General features: G+C 43.3%; 1 protein-coding gene across 1 annotated transcript in view; it reads right to left on the reverse strand.

Annotated features, from left to right (window-relative positions):
* Window positions 1-25025, reverse strand: part of LOC311111305 (putative palmitoyltransferase ZDHHC13) — a 38292-nt gene that overhangs the window by 3099 nt on the left and 10168 nt on the right. Inside the window, exons 3-12 of the mRNA XM_084154027.1 lie at window positions 5652-5774; window positions 5373-5450; window positions 4497-4641; window positions 4263-4327; window positions 2346-2508; window positions 1913-2038; window positions 1513-1646; window positions 1008-1108; window positions 268-392; window positions 14-76 (exon numbers count right to left, since the gene is read on the reverse strand). Coding sequence (XP_084010153.1) covers window positions 14-76; window positions 268-392; window positions 1008-1108; window positions 1513-1646; window positions 1913-2038; window positions 2346-2508; window positions 4263-4327; window positions 4497-4641; window positions 5373-5450; window positions 5652-5774 — 1123 coding nt within the window. The remainder of the gene's footprint in view (window positions 1-13; window positions 77-267; window positions 393-1007; window positions 1109-1512; window positions 1647-1912; window positions 2039-2345; window positions 2509-4262; window positions 4328-4496; window positions 4642-5372; window positions 5451-5651; window positions 5775-25025) is intronic.

Below are 25025 nucleotides of genomic sequence, written 5' to 3' on the forward strand. Positions count from 1 at the left end.
CCTTGTGGCTTACCATACAGGAAGTGCAGAAGATCCTGGGGTCCAAGCAGCCTGCCTCTGCCAGCAACACCACATTCTGTAGGAGACACAGAAGACCAACAACATCCATATGTCATTGAAGTAGATTGGCAGCCATGTCACATGCCAACTACCCCTCTAGCCAGACCAGGGTAAACATTGTGACCTGTCGATAATGTTTTTCTACCAGTCTTTAAAAACAAAACAACAGTGATAGAACACCTTTTTTTCCGATGTCCTGCTCCTTACCATCCTTTTCTCTTCCTCGGTTGCCTTGACGATGCCGGGGTCAGTCCTACAGGAGCGGAGGTAGTAGTAGAGCAGAGCAGTGGCGTTGAAAGTGAACAACACCTGTAGCATGGCACTGGGACCATGTAGGGAGACGGGTTAAGGACATAACATCGCACCACATACAGTAGGTGTATTACAATCCTACCCTGGAGGTCATGTTCTACCTGATCATTAAAAGTGCACCCACCTGGTGTCCCAGGACTAAATAAGTCCCTGATTAGAGGGGATGAATGGAAAAAAAAGCAACTGACTGAAGTTGAGATTTGAATTTTAGGGGTATGAAACACAGTATATTGCATTAACTACTTTAACACCTAAACCATGATACTGGACTGAGATGGACTTGGCGCAAGAGCGCGGCGCAGCGGTAGTGCTGCAGCCTCGCAAGCACATATTGCCCACAGTGGCATGAGTAGAAAATACCACCTGAACCCCATACTTTCGTGCCATCTCCCCTGCATACACTGTACCCTACCTGCCATCTGATCAAATACGCAAGGAGGAAGAAGCTCCGGTTCTCCTTCAAAAAAATATTTTTAAAAGAGATGTTCTTGGTTGGGCTGGACTAGAATGGGCTGGACTGAACTAGACTGAGATGGACAGTCAATGACAGGGTAGCGTTTTAGTGTTGATTCAGTACAGTGTTACATGCTGGGCTGGAGTGTGAGTGTCAATAGAGGCCCTGTGTTAAAGGATATCAGGCAGGAACCACAGGCACCAGGTGACCAGCATCCAGAAGACTGATGCCATGAGAGATGTAGCTGGAACCAGCGACTGCAGGGCCCGGCTCGCCAACTGCCTGTAAGTGCGCACAAGCACACTTATTATTGTACACGTTATAATATTGTTTCAACTAATAGCAGTCTTGTATGAAAATGTAAAATGAGTTGTGCCATAAGTGCTCCTAGAGTACATTTTCTACTTAATGAGCAGTCATCTAAGCAAACGACTGCCCAGGGAGACTTTACAGAACCAAGCACAGACAGTATGAATAAAAGCAGGCTACTAGAGTCAGTATTTGAGTGCTATCTTGCAGAGGTCCCTAGTAATAACAACAGAGCTCTAGACAAGGGGTGCACTGCAGATCTCTCAATGCATCTCAGTTAACTAGCAGATGAAGAACAGTTGATCAACCCTAACCGCTGTGATGGTGTGCGGTCTTGTCTACTGGATTGACCACGGGCGGCCAACGTGCGTTCTCACCGTTGGGCCAGGTTGGCCACAGCCATCACACAGGCCAGCAGAACCCCTTTCAGCAGCCAGGATTCTGAGCTCAAGTCAGCTATCGCTCCCACACTGCCCAGCACAGCAACGCAGAAGATAAACTGAAGACACACCTAAAGAGAGACAAGGGCAGAGAGAAAGAATCACGTAAATATACTAATATTAATTTCAACCACAATGCCAGGAAAACTGCAGCGTTGGCATCTCTATTTTAACCCGAGGTTAATTATTGTTATCTTGTTCTCCCCCATGCTCTCACACACACATAATATTGGAAATTCTCATAGGCATTTACTGAGTATGTGAAAGTGTAGTGCCCACACCCTGTGTGTGTTGAAGTAACGTAGGCAGAGAGAAAGTGTGTGTGGTGTGTCCATACCCTGTATGGGTTAACTAGGCGCATGCAGCGGGAGTTGGCGCGTATCCTCTCCTGCTTGATGTGGTTGAGCATGTGGATGAGCAGGGGGCTGTGCACCTGGTGGGCCAGGTCTATGGGAGTGTGACCCTGAGGACACAAATCCTTAGTTAACCTCACACACTATAGTCCTTCATTATATTCACTATAGCAAATAACTAAGAACATGCTCATCTTTCTAATACCCCAACACATGTATATCAGAACCTTATATGTTAGTAACATCCTGAGTATGATGCATGCATCGATTTAGTCTATGAATTTATAACCCCCCCCCCCCCACCCTGAGGTGTGTAACTGTGTGTGAAGAATACCCATCGCTCTATGGCAGCCATAATAGTGTCCTCCAGGAGCTGACATTGATGATAGAATTAATTAGTGTGTGTGTGGCACTCACGTTGGCGTTCTCGGCATCCACGCTAGCCTCGGCCTCCAGCAGGATGTGGGCGGCGTCTACGTTTCCCGCCAGCACGGCACAGTGCAGCGGAGAGTTCCTGTTCACTTTGTCCACCGCACTCACCGACGCATTGCACTTCATCAGGAAGTTAGTGGGCTCGGGCCTGCATTAAATTATTGGTTTATTGACTTCAGATCTCCCCACCCTAACACTAACCATGACCTTTCTTAGTAGTACATTACCAAAACAGCCCAATAGGCCAGTTACTGAGGACATACAGTGGGGGAAAAGGTATTTAGTCAGCCACCAATTGTGCAAGTTCTCCCACTTAAAAAGATGAGAGAGGCCTGTAATTTTTATCATAGGTACACGTCAACTATGACAGACAAAATGAGAATTTTTTTTCCCAGTAAATCACATTGTAGGATTTTTAATTAATTTATTTGCAAATTATGGTGGAAAATAAGTATTTGTTCACCTATAAACAAGCAAGATTTATGGCTCTCACAGACCTGTAACTTCTTCTTTAAGAGGCTCCTCTGTCCTCCACTCGTTACCTGTATTAATGGCACCTGTTTGAATTTGTTATCAGTATAAAAGACACCTGTCCACAACCTCAAACAGTCACACTCCAAACTCCACTATGGCCAAGACCAAAGAGCTGTCAAAGGACACCAGAAACAAAATTGTAGACCTGTACCAGGCTGGGAAGACTGAATCTGCAATAGGTAAGCAGCTTGGTTTGAAGAAATCAACTGTGGGAGCAATTATTAGGAAATGGAAGACATACAAGACCACTGATAATCTCCCTCGATCTGGGGCTCCACGCAAGATCTCACCCCGTGGGGTCAAAATGATCACAAGAACGGTGAGCAAAAATCCCAGAACCACATGGGGGGACCTAGTGAATGACCTGCAGAGAGCTGGGACCAAAGTAACAAAGCCTACCATCAGTAACACACTACGCCGCCAGGGACTCAAATCCTGCAGTGCCAGACGTGTCCCCCTGCTTAAGCCAGTACATGTCCAGGCCCGTCTGAAGTTTGCTAGAGTGCATTTGGATGATCCAGAAGAGGATTGGGAGAATGTCATATGGTCAGATGAAACCAAAATATAACTTTTTGGTAAAAACTCAACTCGTCGTGTTTGGAGGACAAAGAATGCTGAGTTGCATCCAAAGAACACCATACCTACTGTGAAGCATGGGGGTGGAAACATCATGCTTTGGGGCTGTTTTTCTGCAAAGGGACCAGGACGACTGATCCGTGTAAAGGAAAGAATGAATGGGGCCATGTATTGTGAGATTTTGAGTGAAAACCTCCTTCCATCAGCAAGGGCATTGAAGATGAAACGTGGCTGGGTCTTTCAGCATGACAATGATCCCAAACACACCGCCCGGGCAACGAAGGAGTGGCTTCGTAAGAAGCATTTCAAGGTCCTGGAGTGGCCTAGCCAGTCTCCAGATCTCAACCCCATAGAAAATATTTGGAGGGAGTTGAAAGTCTGTGTTGCCCAGCGACAGCCCCAAAACATCACTGGAATGGGCCAAAATACCAGCAACAGTGTGTGAAAACCTTGTGAAGACTTACAGAAAACGTTTGACCTGTGTCATTGCCAACAAAGGGTATATAAAAGTATTGAGAAACGTTTGTTATTGACCAAATACTTATTTTCCACCATAATTTGCAAATAAATTCATAAAAAATCTTACAATGTGATTTTCTGGATTTTTTTCCCTAATTTTGTCTGTCATAGTTGACGTGTACCTATGATGAAAATGACAGGCCTCTCTCATCTTTTTAAGTGGGAGAACTTGCACAATTGGTGGCTGACTAAATACTTTTTTACCCCACTGTATGTTATTGTAAGCATACATGGAAAAGAAACAAATAATCATTGGGTTGCAGGGAAACGTACCCAATGATTTTCTGTGCAGCCAACATCAGGGGTGTCTGCCCATTTGAGTCAGGAAGGTCAACTTCCTATAACAGCAACAAAAAAAGAACTCAACACTCGTGAAAAAAAGTGCATGTTAGATTGAAGAGGGAGAATAAAGGAGAAAGTAAGGATGAGAAAGCACAAGAATAAGAGAGAGAAGGAGAGTGTGAGGCTGAGCGAGAAAAAGAGAGCGCAAGAGAGAAAGAGTCTCACCTGCCCCTTGGCCATGAGGTAGGCTGCTATGGGCATGTGTTGGAAGAGGATTGCCAGATGCAGGCTGCGGTAGCCCTCCCCGTCGGCCACAGATGGGTCGGCTCCGTACCGAAGCAGCTGGATCACCATGGAGAGGTGGCCCTGCCTGTCCACAGACAACCATACATAAGTCATCAAACCATACCCCATAACATAATTCATATATCTGATTGAAAACCTTCTTAGCACTATGTCGGTACAGATCCGGTCAAATATATTGGCCCCCTAACACTTTTTCCACCATTCATTTTTCCCCATAGGGGATTTTAGAAACACTTAAAATAAAGGGCTGTGTTTCGTGTAGGCTTACCCTGGTGTGACGTTTTGATAACCGTGTAAATCTCTCTCGGACAAGGTGACTTTTATCAATATATTCGCCTGTATTTACCCCCCAAAAAATGAAATGCTAATTTGGCTATCATAAAGGACTATAAATGCCATGAAGATCTGGACGAGACTGCCGAATCGAGGCAAAGGTAAGAATCTCTGGATTAACTAAATGCTAAATGTAGTAATGAATAAATTGGCAAAAAAATTTTTTTTATGGACAATTCTGTGAAATTAGATAACTTGCCTCCAACCAAATTCATTTGAATAATTTAGTCCAGGCCATTTTTGACTTTGAAGTGAAAAATCATAATTTCAGTTTTATTTTTTTCTTGGTCGTATGCAGTTGTAAATCAAACAAATACACTTGTGAACAATGCGTGTTTTCCATTTAAACATAACCGAGAAGAAATAGTAAATAATGTAAGGGTGCCAATATATTTGACCGAAACTGTAAGGGTGGACAGAGAGGGAGAGAGGGGTGACCTTGCCTACCAACAAAGCAATTACCTTATGGCCCAATGCAGGGGTGTGGAGTTCAGGTCCCCACCTAGCTGGTCTATGACGGCCCCTTTGGATATATAATACCTATGAAAGAGCATCGAAAGCACATCTTAAAACTACAACTACATATGTCTTTGCACAGGAATCTTACACTTAGCATGGGCTCCTCTTTGGGAATGACGTTGGATTGTTCAGTTTGTAAGAAAAAAGTCAACGTTTAAAATCTAAAACTACAGTGAGATGCCTAAGTCCTAACCAGAAACGTGTTTGATGTAGAGCCCTTACTTGACCACCTCCGCACGGTTGTTGATGGCTGCCCAGTGTAAGAGGGAGACATTCTCCTTGTCAGGCTGCCTCACATCGTAACCAGCCTCCACCAGTTCCTTACATCGGTCCAGGATACCAAACCTAGAATCCAAGCACGGGGGAAAAGATATTGAAAATCGATCCACTCGCACAAAGAATACATCTGTCTATCCATCTATCGATCTCTGGTAAAAGTTTCTGGAAGGTGTACTGGAATATAAGCATGAATCAAAAGGAAAATCTGGCACACTAAAAGAGGTTACCATTTTTCTAACTTGTTGGTGAACTACAACATTCTGTCATGTCATATATATGTACTGACACTAGGGGTCAGTATTTAGTCCTGTTCATAAATTGATGCCATGGCTTTTCTGCATTTGGTAAATGTCGGAAAAGTTATGCTAGTTATTATCATGCATGACTGCAATGACATTTACATTGTCTGGTTGGAAAACAGCGATGTTGAGTTTGAGAGAGAAGTTGCCGGAGGGATGCAGGATTTTCACAGGAACGAAACAAAACGTGGTCCCGTGTGGCTCAGTTGGTAGAGCATGGCGCTTGCAATGCCAGGGTTGTGGGTTTGATTCCCATGGGGGACCAGTATGGAAAAAAAGTATACATTCACTACTGTAATCGCTCTGGGTAAGAGCGTCTGCTAAATGACTAAAATGTAAACAAAATGTGTGTTTAACTCCTCTTCCTATATCACATTAGGGTGGGTGTGTGTAGTCTTGATCTTAGACACCTGAGCTCTCTGTTTACTTACTACAGCAAACAGACTGAGTAAGGAATAGGCATTAGCAAAACTCAGGGGTGCAAACTGATGAGGGCCCAAAAAGGTGACAAAGATTTTTTGCATGGAAACACGCGAAAAAATCTGTGTAAACTGCAAGATAATGTGCCTATTTACAGAATATCAACATTTGACTAACGATGTGATACCAGGCCAAGTATCACGATACCGTTGATAGATTTTTGATTCCGATTTAGCTTATAATTAAATTGATAAGGCATATGCATCCTACCTTTGAAGCATCCCTGAGTAGGCTATCTATCCCTTTCCCATTTTTCCTGTGCCATCCAAATTTGTGCATAGCCAAGGTACGATGTTGTTAGCTAGCTGGCCAGGTAACATGACTAAACAAGTTTGTTTGTTATCAAACCAAAAACTTGCGAGTCGCTAGTAGTTTAAAACAGCACGCAACATGGTTTATAAAATTACATAAAATGGGCTCCAATTCGCGTAGAATGTGGAGAAGGTACAGTAGCTCCGGTAATATAGAGCATAACTTTTGAGTGGTTTGGGCTAGAATCTCACGGTTTTAAGTGATGTAAAAATGCAAGCATGACTGTCACGGTGCTCCGTTTTTCCTATTTGGCAGTGGAACGCAAGAGACTTCGTGACAGCGAAGTCAGACTGGCCTGTTTGTTCTTACAGAAAATAAAAAGATAAGTATCCACTTCGCTCGTGTTGCGAGCCACTCCAATAATTAAACAAATTTAACAGAAACCCCATCACTCTCTGCACACCCCTGCTCATCACGGCTAAATAACATTTGAAAACTGATGGAGAAACGCAGTAACAACGGACGGAGAGAAGCAGCTGAGTAACCAGTGTGGTTAAGGGATGAAGCTGGCTGTGATATTGGATGGACAACTCATTCTGAATGACATCACGCTCTGAACTCTGTTTGATATTCTATTTGTAGGACGCATAGGGTTGCATTCTGTGCTTAGTCATTAATTGTGATATGAGAAACACACCATTTGTTGCTATCAAGGAGGGCATTTGATTTCACTGAGTGAAGACAGGCATAGTTTGCACTGAGTGAAAAGTGATTGCATTAGTTTTGGAACCGGGCTGCCTTCCATTTCCATTTCAGTAATTTAGCAGACGCTCTTATCCAGAGCGACTTACAGTTAGTGCATACATTCTTTATTTATTTTTTCATACTGGCCCCCCGTGGGAATCGAACCCACAACCCTGGCGTTGCAAACGCCATGCTCTACCAATTGAGCTACATCCCTGCCGGCCCTTCCCTCCCCTATCCTGGACGATGCTGGGCCAATTGTGCGCCGCCCCATTGGTCTCCTGGTCGCAGCTGGCTACGACAGAGCCTGGATTCGAACCAGGATCTCTAGTGGCACAGCTAGCACTGCGATGCAGTGCCTTAGACCACTGCGACACTCGGGTGCCCTGTTCTGGCCGACGACAAATTCGGCTTAAAACAAAAGTGATGTGCGAAGAGCCTTGGCGTGACCCTGGACAACACCCTGTCGTTCTCCGCTAACATCAAGGCGGTGACCCGATCCTGCAGGTTCATGCTCTACAACATTCGGAGAGTACGACCCTGCCTTACACAGGAAGCGGCACAGGTCCTAATCCAGGCACTTGTCATCTCCCGTCTGGATTACTGCAACTCGCTGTTGGCTGGGCTCCCTGCCTGTGCCATTAAACCCCTACAACTCATCCAGAATGCCGCAGCCCGTCTGGTGTTCAACCTTCCCAAGTTCTCTCACGTCACCCCGCTCCTCCGCACACTCCACTGGCTTCCAGTTGAAGCTCGCATCTGTTACAAGACCATGGTGCTTGCCTATGGAGCTGTGCGGGGATCGGCACCTCTGTACCTTCAGGCTCTGATCAGTCCCTACATCCAAACGAGGGCATTGCGTTCATCCACCTCTGGCCTGCTGGCTCCCCTTCCTCTGCGGAAGCATAGTTCCCGCTCAGCTCAGTCAAAACTGTTCGCTGCTCTGGCACCCCAATGGTGGAACAAGCTCCCTCACGACGCCAGGACAGCGGAGTCACTCACCACCTTCCGGAGACACTTGAAACCCCACCTCTTTAAGGAATACCTGGGATAGGATAAAGTAATCCTTCTACCCCCCCACCCCTAAAAAAAAAAAAAGATATTGTAAAGTGGTTATCCCACTGGCTATAGGGTGAATGCACCTATTTGTAAGTCGCTCTGGATAAGAGCGTCTGCTAAATGACGTAAATGTAAAATGTAGGTTATGCAAAAGTGGTTGCTTTTGATAAAAACAGTTTATATGCCTTCCCAATAAAAACTACACTGAACAAAAATATAAACGCAACATGTAAAATGTTGGTCCCATGTTTCAGGCGCTAAAATAAAATATCCCAGAATTCTATTCATACGAACAAACAGCATGATCATTACACCTTGTGCTGGGGACAAAATGCTATTCTAAAATGTGCAGTTTTGTCACACAACACAATGCCACAGATGTCTCAAGTTGAGGGAGAGTGTAATTGGCATGCTGACTGCAGGAATGTCCACCAGAGCTGTTGCCAGAGAATGGAATGTTCATTTTTAAGCCGCCTCCAATGACGTTTTAGAGAATTTGGCATTACATCCAACCGGCCTCACAACAGCAGACCACGTGTATGGCATCGTGTGGGCGAGTGGTTTGCTGATGTCAATTTTGTGAACAGAGTGCCCCATGGTGGCGGTGCGGTTATAGTATGGGCAGGCATAAGCTATGGACAACAAACACAATTGCATTTTATCAATGGCAATTTGAATGCACAGAGATACTATGACAAGATCCTGAGGCCCATTGTCGTGCCATTCATCCACCGCCATCACCTCGTGTTTCAGCATGATAATGCAGGGCCCCATGTCGCAAGGATCTGTGCATAATTCCTGGGAGCTGAACATTTCCCAGTTCTTCCATGGCCTGCATACTCAGCAGACATGTCACCATTGACATCACCAGACCCGGGCTTTCGGGGCTTTAGCCCCGAATGATTTTGTCCCAGCCCCAAGTCTTTTGCCCTGCTGGGACGGTGTAAAACAAGCTAGGCTACACTGAATTACACAATGCAATGAATCCTCCAAAACATGAGCCCTGGCCTGCCTTTTTAGTGCTGCCTAAAAGCAGCATTTCTGTGTACAGTGGCACTTTAGGAGGCGGAGTCAAAGTGGTTTTCCAAAGTCATTTTTTATTAGTCCAAATTATTTTATATTTCGGCGGGTGACTGTTCATTCTCTGAGGGAGAGAGCGCAAAGATGATAAGGAGAACCGGAGGTAAACTTTGTTAGCTTGCTATTACTATAGCACATTTTGTTAGCCCATGATGATGTTATTCAGTTATTGACCTCACAGTAAGCCAGATTCGAGTAATTTACATTTCAACATGTTGACTCAAAAGCTGCACTGACAGATAATGTTAAGCTAACTAACTAATGTGAGGGACTACCCAGTCTAGCTAGCAGTGCTGCTTCATTAGCAACCTAGCAAATGTTATGAACAGGGTTTTAACAGTACAGTTATTGATTAACTATCTGGACACTGAATCGAACTGCTGGAGCTCTGTTCACCACCCGACACTAACTAACCAATTACTGTCTAATCAAGTACTGTCCAAATACGCAAAAAAATACTAATAAAGATAACTAGCTAACTTAAGGCTAACATGACGTTAGCTACTTTTGGCAGGTTTGACACATGACTTTTTTAACAACGCTTTTTCAGATAAAAACGAGTTCATTGCATCCGCCGTGAAGCCCAGTTTCATAATATTACCATATGTCCCAGCTCCTTGCCGTAGTTTTGAAGTAATCGCGAAGGAACAGGCTTATTTTAGGACATTTTTCATCCTGCCAGTTCCTATTAGTTCTATTGAGCACCATCGCACCAACTCGCCTTCCGAACGTTCTATTCAAAGCCCATTGCTGACAATGAGACCTGCCCACGTTAACCTTGTAGGCTTACCTCCGGTAATTTATTATTAAGAAGGTTACGGCTACTTTGTGAGCAAGCTCACTATTCGCCTGGGTACACGTTGTCGATCGCTGGCACATAGAGATCAACCGTTAAACATTTTCTGGTCATGGTTCACCATATTTTTTCTCTCCAGAAAAAGGTATAGACCTAAACAAAACGCATGTCCCTGTCCTTTTATTTCAAGATGTGGCTGATTTAAACAGCCAGAATACATTTTTTTTATTAAGAAATACACTTTTTTCTTTTGACGATTTGTTGTATCTAAATGGCTGCTGGGTAATTTGATAGCCGTAGAAATGTGTTCGTTTGTAGAAATCGAATTGAGCGAATGCTGCGCAGGTTCACTGAGTTGCAAACCAAATGGACAGGTCTAGCTCATTGATTTGTAGATCTGACGCAGTTGCTACCTCTGATTATGAGCCTAGCAAATGTCTCGAATGAGTTATGTAGTACCCACCGAAGGCCAAAGGGAGGAGCAACAGAACTATAAACCCATATAGTTTTTTGCCTTAAACCCTAAACCTACGTATAAACCTAATTTAGCCTTAACCCTAGGTATAACCTATTTTAGCCCTAACCCCTAACAATAGGTATAACCTATTTTAGCCTTAACCATAACCCTAATTCTTAGGTAGGGTAGCCTACAACACTTTTAGAAAACTATTTTAGTAATAATATTATGTTAGTAAATACCATTATAGTACTAAATAGCATTTTGATTTTTTTTAAATCAAAACCTATGTAAGCATTTTTCTGTTTTTCTGTTGTTGTTATTAGTTATTTTATATTTATTATAGCAAGGCAGAACACTTGATAAACAAGCCACATTTTATGCTTTATTTTTCAAATGTGGTTTGAACTGGGTGTGACCTAGTAACCTCTATATGAAAGTCCAGCAATTGGCGTGGGATAGGTGTGGCAGGTTTGAGACTGATCTCAGGAATTAATAAGAAAAACACACTTTATTTCTCAGCTGCCCCACCAATGTCTTTGAGTTTTTTAAATTGCCAAATATGTCCAATAGATGGCAGCATAAGACCACGAAGCATCAGTTATAGGCTATAGCAGCAATATAATTGACATCAAATAGCATGCAACCAAAGACTATATCCCATGATTTTCTAAAATGGTCACCAATTACTTTACAGTTAGCTATATATCTAGTATTAGCCCTGTGTTGCTTTTGGGAGAGCAAAAAAAGTGACTTTAGCAGGTATTGAACACCGGCCAAATAAACACTAGTCAGATGCCCTAACCTCAACCCTAGCAGACATGCATTATACAAAAAAAATCATCTTAACATATCATATTGGGAGTAAACAGCCTCGGAATAGAAAAGACAAGAGTGCATCTTCCAGCCCGCCAATAAATTACATCATGCAACCCTCACGATTAGCAAATTTACCTCAACATGCCCCTCGTTTGCACGAGAAGGCAGAGTGCGCACTGCCGCTGACGGTACAAACTTTTGGAGGGGCTTGTTGAGTTGGCTACTTTTGCGAGAAGGCAGAGCGGGTCGATGATGGTTGATGAATTTGACAATGAATGTACTAGGAAAATATGTTTTTGTCGACCAGAGGTGACTGAATTAATGTTCAGGCTTATTGATAATCGTTATAGTAATTAAGTATAATTTCAAAACATGAGCATAAAAACAGGTAATAATAAACATTAATCATCATTATATTACTTCACAGTAATCTGTTGAATGCTTTTTCAGCCCTTCCTCTGGTGTTAGCAGTGTGGAAAGGGACAGAAAAAAGCGTGCGCAGGAGTTTTCCTGTGAGGGGAGTGGTGTATCCAGGGAGAAACTAAACAAATCTTCTGAATGTATTTCGTGGTCTTATACTGCCATCTATTGGAATTATTTAGAAACTGCAGTAGTACTGACTAAAGTATTAATTACTCAGAATTGCAAAATATAACATTTTCTAGTTCATTTTATCACTTACAACCATAAAATAACCATTTATAGCATAACAAACAATGAAACTAACAAACACCATACATTTAATTATATTTTTAAAATATATATGTATTTAGATGGGTGACATTATCTGCCAAAGTAACACCCCCCCCCCCCCCCCACTGAAAATGAGCTTTTTTTAAATGTTGTGATGTGTGTGTATATATATATATACACACATACATACATACATACATATATATACACACACATACATACATACATACACACACAGTTGAAGTCGAAAGTTTACATACACCTTAGCCAAATACAATTAAACTCAGTTTTTCACAATTCCAGACATTTAATCCTAGTAAAAATTCCCTGTCTTAGGTCAGTTAGGATCACCACTTTATTTTAAGAATGTGAAATGTCAGAATAATAGTAGAGAGAACGATTTCTTTCAGCTTTTATTTATTTCATCACATTCCCAGTGGGTCAGAAGTTTACATACACTCAATTAGTATTTGGTAGCATTGCCTTTAAATTGTTTAACTTGGGTCAAACGTTTTGGGTAGCCTTCCACAAGCTTCCCACAATAAGTTGGGTGAATTTTGGCCCATTCCTCCTGACAGAGCTGGTGTAACTGAGTCAGGTTTGTAGGCCTCCTTGCTCGCACATGCTTTTTCAGTTCTGCCCACACATTTTCTATAGGATTGAGGTCAGGGCTTTGTGATGGCCACTCCAATACCTTGACTGTGTTGTCCTTAAGCCATTTTGCCACAACTTTGGAAGTATGCTTGGGGTCATTGTCCATTTGGAAGACCCATTTGTGACCAAGATTTAACTTCCTGACTGATGTCTTGAGATGTTGCTTCAATATATCCACATAATTTTCCTTCCTCATGATGCCATCTATTTTGTGAAATGCACCAGTCCCTCCTGCAGCAAAGCACCCCCACAGCATGATGTTTTTCTGAGGTCTTGGCTGATTTCTTTTGATTTTCCCATGATGTCAAGCAAAGGAGGCACTGAGTTTGAAGGTAGGCCTTGAAATACATCCACAGGTACACCTCCAATTGACTCAAATGATGTCAATTAGACTATCAGAAGCTTCTAAAGCCATGACATCATTTTCTGGAATTTTCCAAGCTGTTTAAAAGCACAGTCAACTTAGTATATGTAAACTTCTGACCCACTGGAATTGTGATACAGTGAATTATAAGTGAAATAATCTGTCTGTAAACAATTGTTGGAAAAATTACTTGTGTCATTTACAAAGTAGATGTCCTAACCGACTTGCCAAAACTATAGTTTGTTAACAAGACATTTGTGGAGTGGTTGAAAAACAAGTTTTAATGACTCCAACCTAAGTGTATGTAAACTTCCGACTTCAACTGTATAAACTCAGCAAAAAAAGAAATGTCACTTTTTCAGGAACCTGTCTTTCAAGGATCATTCGTAAAAGTCCAAATAACTTCACAGATCTTCATTGTAAAGGGTTTAAACACTGTTTCCCATGCTTGTTCAATGAACCATAAACACATTAAATGAACATGCACCTGTGGAACGGTCGTTAAGACACTAACAGCTTACAGACGGTAGGCAATTAATTAAGGTCACAGTTATGAAAACTTAGGACACTAAAGAGGCCTTTCTACTGACTCTGAAAAACACCAAAAGAAAGATGCCCAGGGTCCCTGCTCATCTGCGTGAATGTGCCTTAGGCATGCTGCAAGGAGGCATGAGGACTGCAGATGTGGCCAGGGCAATAAATTGCAATGTCCGTACTGTGAGACGCCTAAGACAGCGCTAAAGGGAGACAGGACGGACAGTTGATCGTCCTCGCAGTGGCAGACCACGTGTAACAACACCTGCACAGGATCGGTACATCCAACATCACACCTGCGGGACAGGTACAGGATGGCAACAACAACTGCCCGAGTTACACCAGGAACGCACAATCCCTCCATCAGTGCTCAGACTGTCTGCAATAGGCTGAGAGAGGTTGGACTGAGGGCTTGTAGGCCTGTTGTAAGGCAGGTCCTCACCAGACATCACCGGCAACAACGTCGACTATGGGCACAAACCCACCATCGCTGGACCAGACAGGACTGGCAAAAAGTGCTCTTCACTGACGAGTCATGGTTTTGTCCCCATGTGGGGAATCATAAGTGGCTTATTTCAGCATGTTTCATGTTATTGATACCATGTCCTGTTTTGAGGTTTTTTGACTGAGCGAGAACATAGCGAGAGGGGAGGCCCACACAAGACAAACATGGCATATTCCTCTCAAGCCAGAGTCCTGTGTGTATACATTGTTAGACCCTGATATGTTCCCATCACTGAAGGCAATCATACAGGCTGCGCTGACCATCCCAGTTAGCAGCTGTGAGAGATCTTTCAGTACATTAAGATGTCTACATACCTGGCTTAGTAGCCCAATGACCCAAGATAGAATGCATCATGACAAATGAGAAAGATACACATACTAACAAGCTTGGGAAAGAGTGAAGTAATAGACGTGTGCACCTACAGTTTAATTTAGTTTAGTTTCTAATCTTTATGGATGGACAAACATCCTAGTACTGTGTAATATAACTCGCAAACATTGTGAATATTTATTTGGAGAAAGGATTGTATGCTGGTATGTACGTGTGTGTAACATTGTGAAGTGTTGTTACTACAGGGGTGTTGGATGGGGTGTATTTGTTTTTGTGTAATTAATTAGGTAGAAATATTGTCCTGCCGCTAACTGACCTTGGAATCTGTGATTTATTCCCATAAATATTATAAAAATCAGGTTTTAAGCGTGTTTGGTGCCTGCGTTAGTTATAATACACCACTCTACAGTTATAATACAAGCCTACTGCTAATGTGAGTTTATGCAGTTCCAACATAATCCAAAAGGATGGGAGCCTAAAATCCCAATCCTGCTTTATTGCACGTAACTAGAACATTATTTCATGCAGCGCTCCTAGTGGCCGGGGACTTTAATGCAGGGAAACTTAAATCCGTTCTACCTAATTTCTACCAGCATGTTAAATGTGCAACCAGAGGGAAAAAAATTCTAGACCACCTTTACTCCACACACAGAGACGCATACATAGCTCTCCCTCGCCCTCCATTTGGCAAATCTGACCATAACTCTATCCTCCTGATTCCTGCTTATAAGCAAAAACTGAAGCAGGAAGCACCAGTGATTCGGTTAATAAAAAAGTGGTCAGATGACGCAGATGCTAAGCTACAGGACTGTTTTGCTAGCACAGACTGGAACATGTTCCGGGATTCTTCAGACAGCATTGAGGAGTACACCACATCAGTCACTGGCTTCATCAATAAGTGCATCGATGATGTCGTCCCCACAGTGACCGTACGTACATACCCCAACCAGAAGCCATGGATTACAGGAAACATCCGCACTGAGCTAAAGGGTAGAGCTGCCGCTTTCAAGGAACGGGACTCTAACCCGGACGCTTATAAGAAATCCCGCTATGACCTCCGACGAACCATCAAACAGGCAAAGAGTCAATACAGGTCTAAGATTGAATCATACTACACTGGCTCTGACGCTCGTCGGATGTGGCAGGGCTTGAAAACTATTACAGACTACAAAGGGAAGCACAGCCGCGAGCTGCCCAGTGACACAAGCCTACCAGACGAGCTAAACCACTTCTATGCTCGCTTCGAGGCAAGCAACACTGAAGCATGCATGAGAGCACCAGCTGTTCCGGATGACTATGTGATCACGCTCTCCGTAGCCGATGTGAGTAAGACTTTTAAGCAGGTCAACATTCACAAGGCCGCAGGGCCAGACGGATTACCAGGACGTGTACTCCGAGCATGTGCTGACCAACTGGCAAGTGTCTTCACTGACATTTTCAACATGTCCCTGACTGAGTCTGTAATACCAACATGTTTCAAGCAGACCACCATAGTCCCCGTGCCCAAGAACTCTAAGATAACCTGCCTAAATGACTACCGACCCGTAGCACTGACGTCTGTAGCCATGAAGTGCTTTGAAAGACTGGTCATGGCTCACATCAACAGCATAATCCCAGAAACCCTAGACCCACTCCAATTTGCATACCGCCCCAACAGATCCACAGATGATGCAATCTCTATCGCACTCCACACTGCCCTTTCCCACCTGGACAAGAGGAACACCTACGTGAGAATGCTATTCATTGACTACAGCTCAGCATTCAACACCATAGTGCCCTCTAAGCTCATCACTAAGCTAAGGATCCTGGGACTAAACACCTCCCTCTGCAACTGGATCCTGGACTTCCTGACGGGCCGCCCCCAGATGGTAAGGGTAGGCAACAACACATTTGCCACACTGATCCTTAACACGGGGGCTCCTCAGGGGTGCGTGCTTAGTCCCCTCCTGTACTCCCTGTTCACCCACGACTGCGTGGCCAAGCACGACGCCAACACCATCATTAAGTTTGCCGACGACACAACGGTGGTAGGCCTGATCACCGACAACGATGAGACAGCCTATAGGGAGATCAGAGACCTGGCAGTTTGGTGTCAGGTCAACAACCTCTCCCTCAACGTGATCAAGACAAAGGAGATGATCGTGGACTACAGGAAAAGGAGGGCCGAGCATGCCCCCATTCACATCGACAGGGCTGTAGTGGAGTTTCAAGAGTTCCAAGTTCCTTGGTGTCCACATCACCAACAAACTATCATGGTCCAAACACACCAAGACAGTTGTGAAGAGGGCACGACAACACCTTTTCCCTCTCAGGAGACTGAAAAGATTTGGCATTGGTCCTCAGATCCTCAAAATGTTCTACAGCTGCACCATCGAGATGATCCTGACCGGTTGCATCACCGCCTGGTATGGCAACTGCTCGGCATCCGACCGTAAGGTGCTTCAGAGGGTAGTATGTACGGCCCAGTACATCACTGGGGCCAAGCTTCCTGCCATCCAGGACCTTTATACCAGGCAGTGTCAGAGGAAGGCCCTAAAAATGGTAAAGACTCCAGCCACCCTAGACATAGACTGTTCGCTCTGCTACCGCACGGTAAGCGGTACCGGAGCGCCAAGTCTAGGTCCAAAATGCTCCTTAACAGCTTCTACCCCCAAGCCATAAGACTGCTGAACAGTTAATCAAATGGCTACCCGGACTACTCTCATTGACCCCCCCCCCACCCGTTTATTTAAAATGCTGCTGCTACTCGCTGTTTATTATCTATGCATTGTCACATATTACCTCGACTAACCTGTACCCCTGCACATTGACTCGGCACCGGTACCCCCTGTATATAGGCTCATTATTGCTTAACTTTTTATTTTTATTTTATTCAGTTTCTTTAATAAATACTTTCTTAACTCTTATTTTTTTTTACAACTGCATTGTTGGTTAAGGGCTTGTAAGTAAGCATTTCACAGTAAGGTCTACACCTGTTGTATTCGGCGCATGTGACAAATAACATTTGATTTAAGCACATTTCTACTCCTGCGCTTATTTAGGCTTGCCATAACAAAGGGGTTGAATCCATATTGAATCAAGACATTTCAGCTTTTCATGTTTAATTAATTTGTAAAACATCCTGTAAACATAATTACACTTTGACATTATGGGGTATTTTGTGTAGGCCAGTGACAAAAAATCTCAATGTAATCAATTTTAGATTTAGGCTGTAACCCAACAAAATTTGGAAAAGGTCAAGGGGTATGAATACTTTCTGAAGGCACTGTAGATGGGAGGGCATACAGGCTGTCGCCAATTTATTAACGCGTAATTTGCCTAAATGAGTAATGGAAACACTTCAACCACTACATTTTTATTCTACACTGTAGGTTTTTGCAAAATAGTTTTTTTTTTTTTGGTGTGAAGTCATTACGGTCAACTGTTTTAATCAAAACAAGATAGTTAAATGGAAATGCACCCTAGCAGGAAATTCTCTCATCTACTTTCTATGCGAACTTTCTAATTTTGACCAAAAAAATGACCACTGCACAAGTTAATGGAAACCACTAGTGATTGAAATGACACCCACCCTGTATTCAATAGCATGTTGTGTCTCAACCGATGGTGGGCAGAACACACAAACCTCAGATGATGTAAAGTAGGGTCTAAGCTACAACATGTTTACGCATTTTTGATAATTGATCTTAAAAAAAGGTAAATAAATGCAATAATTGCTATAAAAATCATTCATTTATTATAAAATAATGCCAACCCTGTTTGTAAGCTTTTAAATTATATCAAACAATCTTTTCCAGTGATGAAGACATGGATTTCTCATGGTATGATGGAGTATCCAAAATGAGTCAACTTTGAGCACCTTTATCTCCTGAATGTTTTGGCATTCAGGTCCAAAAAGTCACTTTCTGACAACTTCTTCCATGGGCAAACATGTTTGGAAAGTTTTGTTTAAATCAAAAAAGGTATGCTGCCAAAAAGTTAATCCCGCGCTTCCTCCAATGCATAGAAGTGTTATGTGGGTTATTACCCACAGGCGCGAAGTAAGCTGAGGCAAGCGGGTGGTTATGTTAGTTTGCCAACTTAAATGATAACGTAGTTAGCTAGCTCAAGTCCGCTAGATAGCTAATATCAGCTAGCTAACGTTAATTTCCGCTATTGAAACATACAGTGGCTTGCGAAAGTATTCACCCCCCTTGGCATTTTTCCTATTCCCCCCACCCCCAAAGTCAATACTTCCTAGAGCCACCTTTTGCAGCAATTACAGCTGGAAGTCTCTTGGGGTATGTCTCTATAAGCTTGGCACATCTAGCCACTGGGATTTTAGCCCATTCTTCAAGGCAAAACTGCTCCAGCTCCTTCAAGTTGGATGGGTTCCGCAGGTGTACAGCAATCTTTAAGTCAAACCACAGATTCTCAATTGGATTGAGGTCTGGGCTTTGACTAGGCCATTCCAAGACATTTAAACGTTTCCCCTTAAACCACTCAAGTGTTGCTTTAGCAGTATGCTTAGGGTCATTGTCCTGCTGGAAGGTGAACCACCGTCCCAGTCTCAAATCTCTGGAAGACTGAAACAGGTTTCCCCCAAGAATTTCCCTGTATTTAGCGCCATCCATCATTCCTTCAAATCTGACCAGTTTCCCAGTCCCTGCCGATGAAAAACCGGGATGGTGTTCTCAGGGTGATGAGAGGTGTTTGCTCAATTTTAGTCTCATCTGACCAGAGTACCTTCTTCCATATGTTGTTTGGGGAGTCTCCCACATGCCTTTTGGTGAACACCAAACGTGTTTGCTTATTTTTTTCTTTAAGCAATAGCTTTTTTCTGGCCACTCTTCTGTAAAGCCCAGCTCTGTGGAGTGTACGGCTTAAAGTGGTACTATGGGGGAGATCACGTGACCCTTGAACGAGATGGCCGCATGAACTAGGAGCTCCGCACAAGTAGTTTCCAATTCCTAATCTTACCTCCACTTCAAGTTTAAACTCATTTAGCTTTAGTCAAAAAGTCATGGCGGCTTCAAAAGGCAACACTACAGGTGACATTTTTACCCGGACTCGAGTACTAGCGACGGAAAAAGCCTCCAAGAAGCAGCTAGCTTCAGAAAAAGCTAGCGCCATTAGCCAGGAGAAAGAGGACCCGTCCCCCCCCGAGGCCCAACGAATGCCAACCTCGCACTCTGTCGAAGACATCTTTTCTGAGCTGAGATCCCAACGTACAGAACTCAACACTAAACTAGATGCCATTAACGCTCAGCTCAGTGCGATAGGGGGCAAGGTGACAATCCTGGAAAATGCCTTGCCTGACATAAACAACAAGATAACCATAAACGCGGGGCGCCTGGACGAGGCAGAGGGGCGAATCCTATCCACGGAAAACTTATTGACAGACGCCATGGAAACAATAGCATATGCTAAAAAAAAAAATAGAGCAGCTGGAAGAGAAAACAGAGGACCTGGAAAACAGGGGGCGAAGGAATAATTGTGTTCTATTAAATCTGGGCGAAAAAGAAGAGGGAAACATGCCACTGATCCGCTACCTGCAAGACAAACTTCCCGAGTGGCTCCACCTGTCCACCGACAGGCCCATAGAACTCGAGAGAGCTCACCGAGCACTGAGGCCCCCACCAGCAGCCAGACAACCACCGCGCCCAATCACCATACGTTTCCTGAGATTCACCGACAAGGAACGAGTCCTACAAGCGGCGAAAACCAACACCATTACAGTGGGAAACGCCAAACTCACCTTACTCCAGGACCTGTCAGCTGGAATACGCCGAAAGCGCCGAGAGTTTGACGAGGTGAAGAAATGCTCCATTGACCGAGGCATCTTTAGGGGATTCAAATTCCCAAACGAGCTCAGGATTCTTCACCAAGGAGCCCTGCGACACTTCAAAACTCCCAAAGAGGCAAAACGTTTTTTGAAAGACAACCCCGGTCAATGAGAAATGGACCATTGACTAAATGCGATTAATGCGATTACTGTTATTACTAAAGGAGGTAAGACAACATATAGCCGATATCCAAAGACCCACCGCCCTGCTAAATTTCATTATAGCCGTCCAATCTATATTTATGTTCCTTTAGCTGAGAGGGATAGGCCCCATATTATAACTTAGGCCTACTGTATGTAGGCTGGGCTATTGATTTTATTTTCTCCCTTTCTTAATGTGGTCTGGACGGGGGCTACGTTGTCAGTTACTCAATGCGGGCGGAGAGGATGAGGCATTTCTTTGGTGGGGAGGGGGAGACGTTGTGCGTTGCTAACTGTTCCCGGTCTTTTTTTTTGTTGGAACACAGAATTGTGACTGAGCGGGGAGGTAATAGATCCAACGGGATATGTCGAGTTGTTTGGGAACTCGGCTGGGGTGTTCAGAGATTGGTATTTTATGTAAACCATTTATTTTCCTTTTATGTGAACGCAGCTGTAACTACGATCCACCTTTACCCAGAGATGACTTGCACTAAAGTTCGATTACTGTTCGATGACGATGACTAGTACCTTAAATCTATTGACATGGAACTGCCACGGTCTAGGCCATGCAATAAAACGGAAAAAGATACTATGTGCTCTAAAAAAGGAAAAAGCAGACATCGCGCTATTGCAAGAGACACACCTCTGTGATGCTGAACATGCCAAACTCCGCAGAGCTTGGGTGGGACAGGTGTATTTCTCATCTTTCAAATCCAACAGTAGAGGTACAGCAATACTTATCCATAAGAATGTTCCATTCATAATTGACAAAAACATATCTGATCCGGAGGGGAGATTTATCTTGATAACTGGGTCACTGTATGGGCAACCAATTACTATCTTAAACATATACGCCCCTAACACAGATACTCCTGCTTTTATGTCGAAAATGATAACTCTGTTCAATGAGCATTGTGTTTCCTTTGGAGTGTTGGCCGGAGATTTTAATTGTACCCTGAACCCAACCCTAGACAAATCATCTCAAATCACCACCACAAATCCTAGATCTGCAAAGATGTTGAACTCTCTTACTAAAGAGATGGGACTGATAGATATCTGGAGAGAGACTAATAGCTCAGCTATGGACTATACATACTACTCTAATGTCCATAACACCTACTCCCGTATAGATTAAATTTTTATCCCAAAGAGTTTCATAAATTCAGCCACGTGTACAATCGGACCCATAGCGCTTTCGGATCACGCCTTTGTCCACCTCCGCTTTGACCTCTGCAAAAACATTCCGAGATCAAAGAGCTGGAAATTCAACACCTCCATGCTATCAAACGAAGCATTCCATACATTGGTAACTACATGGATAGACAACTACACACAAGACAACAAAGATTCTCCTGTTTCTCCGGCCACAATGTGGGACGCTGCTAAAGCCACACTAAGAGGTCATCTAATTGCATATGCTTCCTCTAAGAAAAAAGCAATGGAAGCACACAGGCTAGATCTGGAGAGGGAGCTGGAACGCTGTGAAAAAGTACATAAACAATCCCCAGACAGCACCTCCTGGAGTCAACTTAAAGCAGCCAAAGCCAAACTGAATTTGGACTATACTCGGGAGATTAAAAAAAAAGTTTTCTTTACTAAACAGAAATACCATGAGTATAGCAATAGGCCTAGTAGATTGCTTGCTTATCAATTAAAAAAAGAGCAGTCAGAGCGTACAATTATGGCTATCCGAACAGCAGAGGATGAGGTCACATATGATCCAAAAAAGATCAATTTAACTTTTCATGATTTTTACTGCAAACTATATACCTCTGAGAGAAAACACACGGAGGCAGAACTCCACTCCTTCCTAGAGGGAATCTCGCTACCTAAACTATCAGAGACCGACCAAGAAGATCTCAACTCCCCCTTCACTCCTGAGGAGATCCTGGAGGCAATTACCTCCATGCCACCTAACAAGTCCCCAGGCCCAGATGGATTCCCCAGAGAGTTCTACAAAGCTTTTTGGCCCCAGCTTAGCCCTATTTTCATGCCAATGCTGGAGGATTTTTGCAAAAACGGAGTTCTCCCAGACTCAATGCACACAGCTCGCATTACAGTGTTGCTCAAAAAAGACAAGGATCCCCTATCCTGCTCCTCCTTCCGGCCCATAAGCTTGTTGGATTTCGACTACAAAATAATCACCAAATTGCTCGCCAAAAGACTAAACACTCTTCTTCCCAAAATAATAAAAGCGGACCAGACGGGATTTATTAGAGACAGATACTCTTCTGATAACATTCGCCGTCTTTTTGATATTATTGATCAAGTAAACGCACAGAAGACCCCTGTCCTGCTGGCTTCACTGGATGCTGAGAAGGCGTTCGACAGGATGGAGTGGAGCTTTCTGTTCTCAGTCTTAGAGAAGTTCAACATGGGCACAAACTTTATTAAATGGATCAAATCACTATACTCTCATCCAAATGCCATGGTGACTACTAACGGACTGAACTCTGACAGATTCCCTTTGGGACGGGGCACAAGACAAGGGTGCTCGCTGTCCCCCCTGCTCTACTTGTTGGGGGCGGAGCCTCTGGCAGAGTTGATAAGGAGCAATCCAAGTATTATGGGTGTTCCTGCAGGCGGCCTGCAGCACAAGATTTCGCTTTACGCGGATGATGTCTTGCTCTACATATCCAACCCTGAGAAATCCCTTCCTCCCATCTTAGATACAATTGCTCAGTATGGCACGTTTTCAGGTTATAAGATTAATTTTAACAAATCCACTGTCTGCCCTCTCAATATTATACTCACCAGTTCTATGAAGACACTATGCCCATTCCAATGGAAGACACAGGGGTTTCAATACCTTGGGATATTCATAACACCAGATCTGAATAGGCTTTTCAAAGAGAATTATCTTCCACTCCTGGATCAAATCAAGAACAACCTCCAAACCTGGATCTCCCTCCCAATTAGCTTAGTAGGAAGAATTAATGTAATCCGTATGAACATCCTCCCTAGACTGAACTATTTATTTCAGATGCTCCCATGCTATCTCCCAGCTTCCTTTTTCAAAACAATTAACCAAAGCATCACCAAATTTATATGGGGCAATAAAAAACCTAGGATCAAGCTTTCCACTCTATCGAAACCTGAATCTAAGGGTGGTCTTGCCCTTCCCTCCCTTCAATTGTACTACTGGTCTGCCCAAATCCGCAACATGCTAACATGGATCACAAACAGACAAGAGTCAACGTGGAGCCAGATAGAAGCCCAATCTTGTGGTTCATTGCCACTAAGCTCAACTATATTCATTGATAACTTTAGTGAAGTGGGCAACATAGCCAAAACATTTGTGATTTACAGTACCCTACGAGCGTGGAGGGACTGTAAGAAATACTTGGGCATCTCCTCCCAAATATGTTCTCACTCGCCTATAGTAGGCAACCCAGACTTGCCAAAAGCCCTGAGAGATGCCAACTTTAATCTTTGGCATACTCTAGGAATCAGGACCTTTTCAGACCTATTTCATCAGAAGACCACTACACTGAAATCCTTTCAAGAGCTCTGCAATGAATTCAATGTGCCAAGATCCCATTTTTTTAAATATCTACAAATTAGACATGTCATCTCCTCATTTACTTCCAAGAGGAGGTTTAGAACTCAGTTGAATGAAGTTGAAACCCTTCTTGTCACAGCACAATCCATTAAAGGCAAAATATCCTATATCTATAGACTCCTTTCTGAGAAAGGAGGATCCTCCTTTACTCCTTTGAAAATAATATGGGAAAAGGACCTTGGTCTGACTATCAGTGATGAGTTATGGGCGGAGGTTTGCGACAGGGTATACTGCTCCTCTACTAATGTAAAAATGAAAGAATCTAATTACAAATTTTTGTACAAATTTTATTACACTCCCCTGAGACTCCATAAAATGAAAACAGACATTTCTCCTAATTGTAATAGATGTACCTCTGAAAGTGGAACCTATATGCATGTATTTTGGAGCTGCAGAGAGATTGCCAGATTTTGGCAATCTATACATACTGCTGCACAGAAAATACTAGATGTACAGTTTGATATGACCCCGTGTCTCTATCTTCTTAATGCCCAGCAGGACTTTGTTCTTGATCCTGACAGAGAAAATTTGCTCATGACCATTACATACTTTGCTAAGAAATGTATTCTTCTATTGTGGGCCTCTAATACTTCTCCTACATTTAAAATGTGGATTGACCAGATTGTTGACTTTCTCCCTCTTGAAAAGCTCACTTATGACCTCCACAAGAGACAGCCCAAATTTGATAGACTCTGGTCTCCACTACTCAACTATATTTCAAATT

This window comes from Coregonus lavaretus, assembly GCF_964263955.1.
Source record: "Coregonus lavaretus genome assembly, chromosome: 37".
NCBI lineage: Eukaryota > Metazoa > Chordata > Actinopteri > Salmoniformes > Salmonidae > Coregonus > Coregonus lavaretus.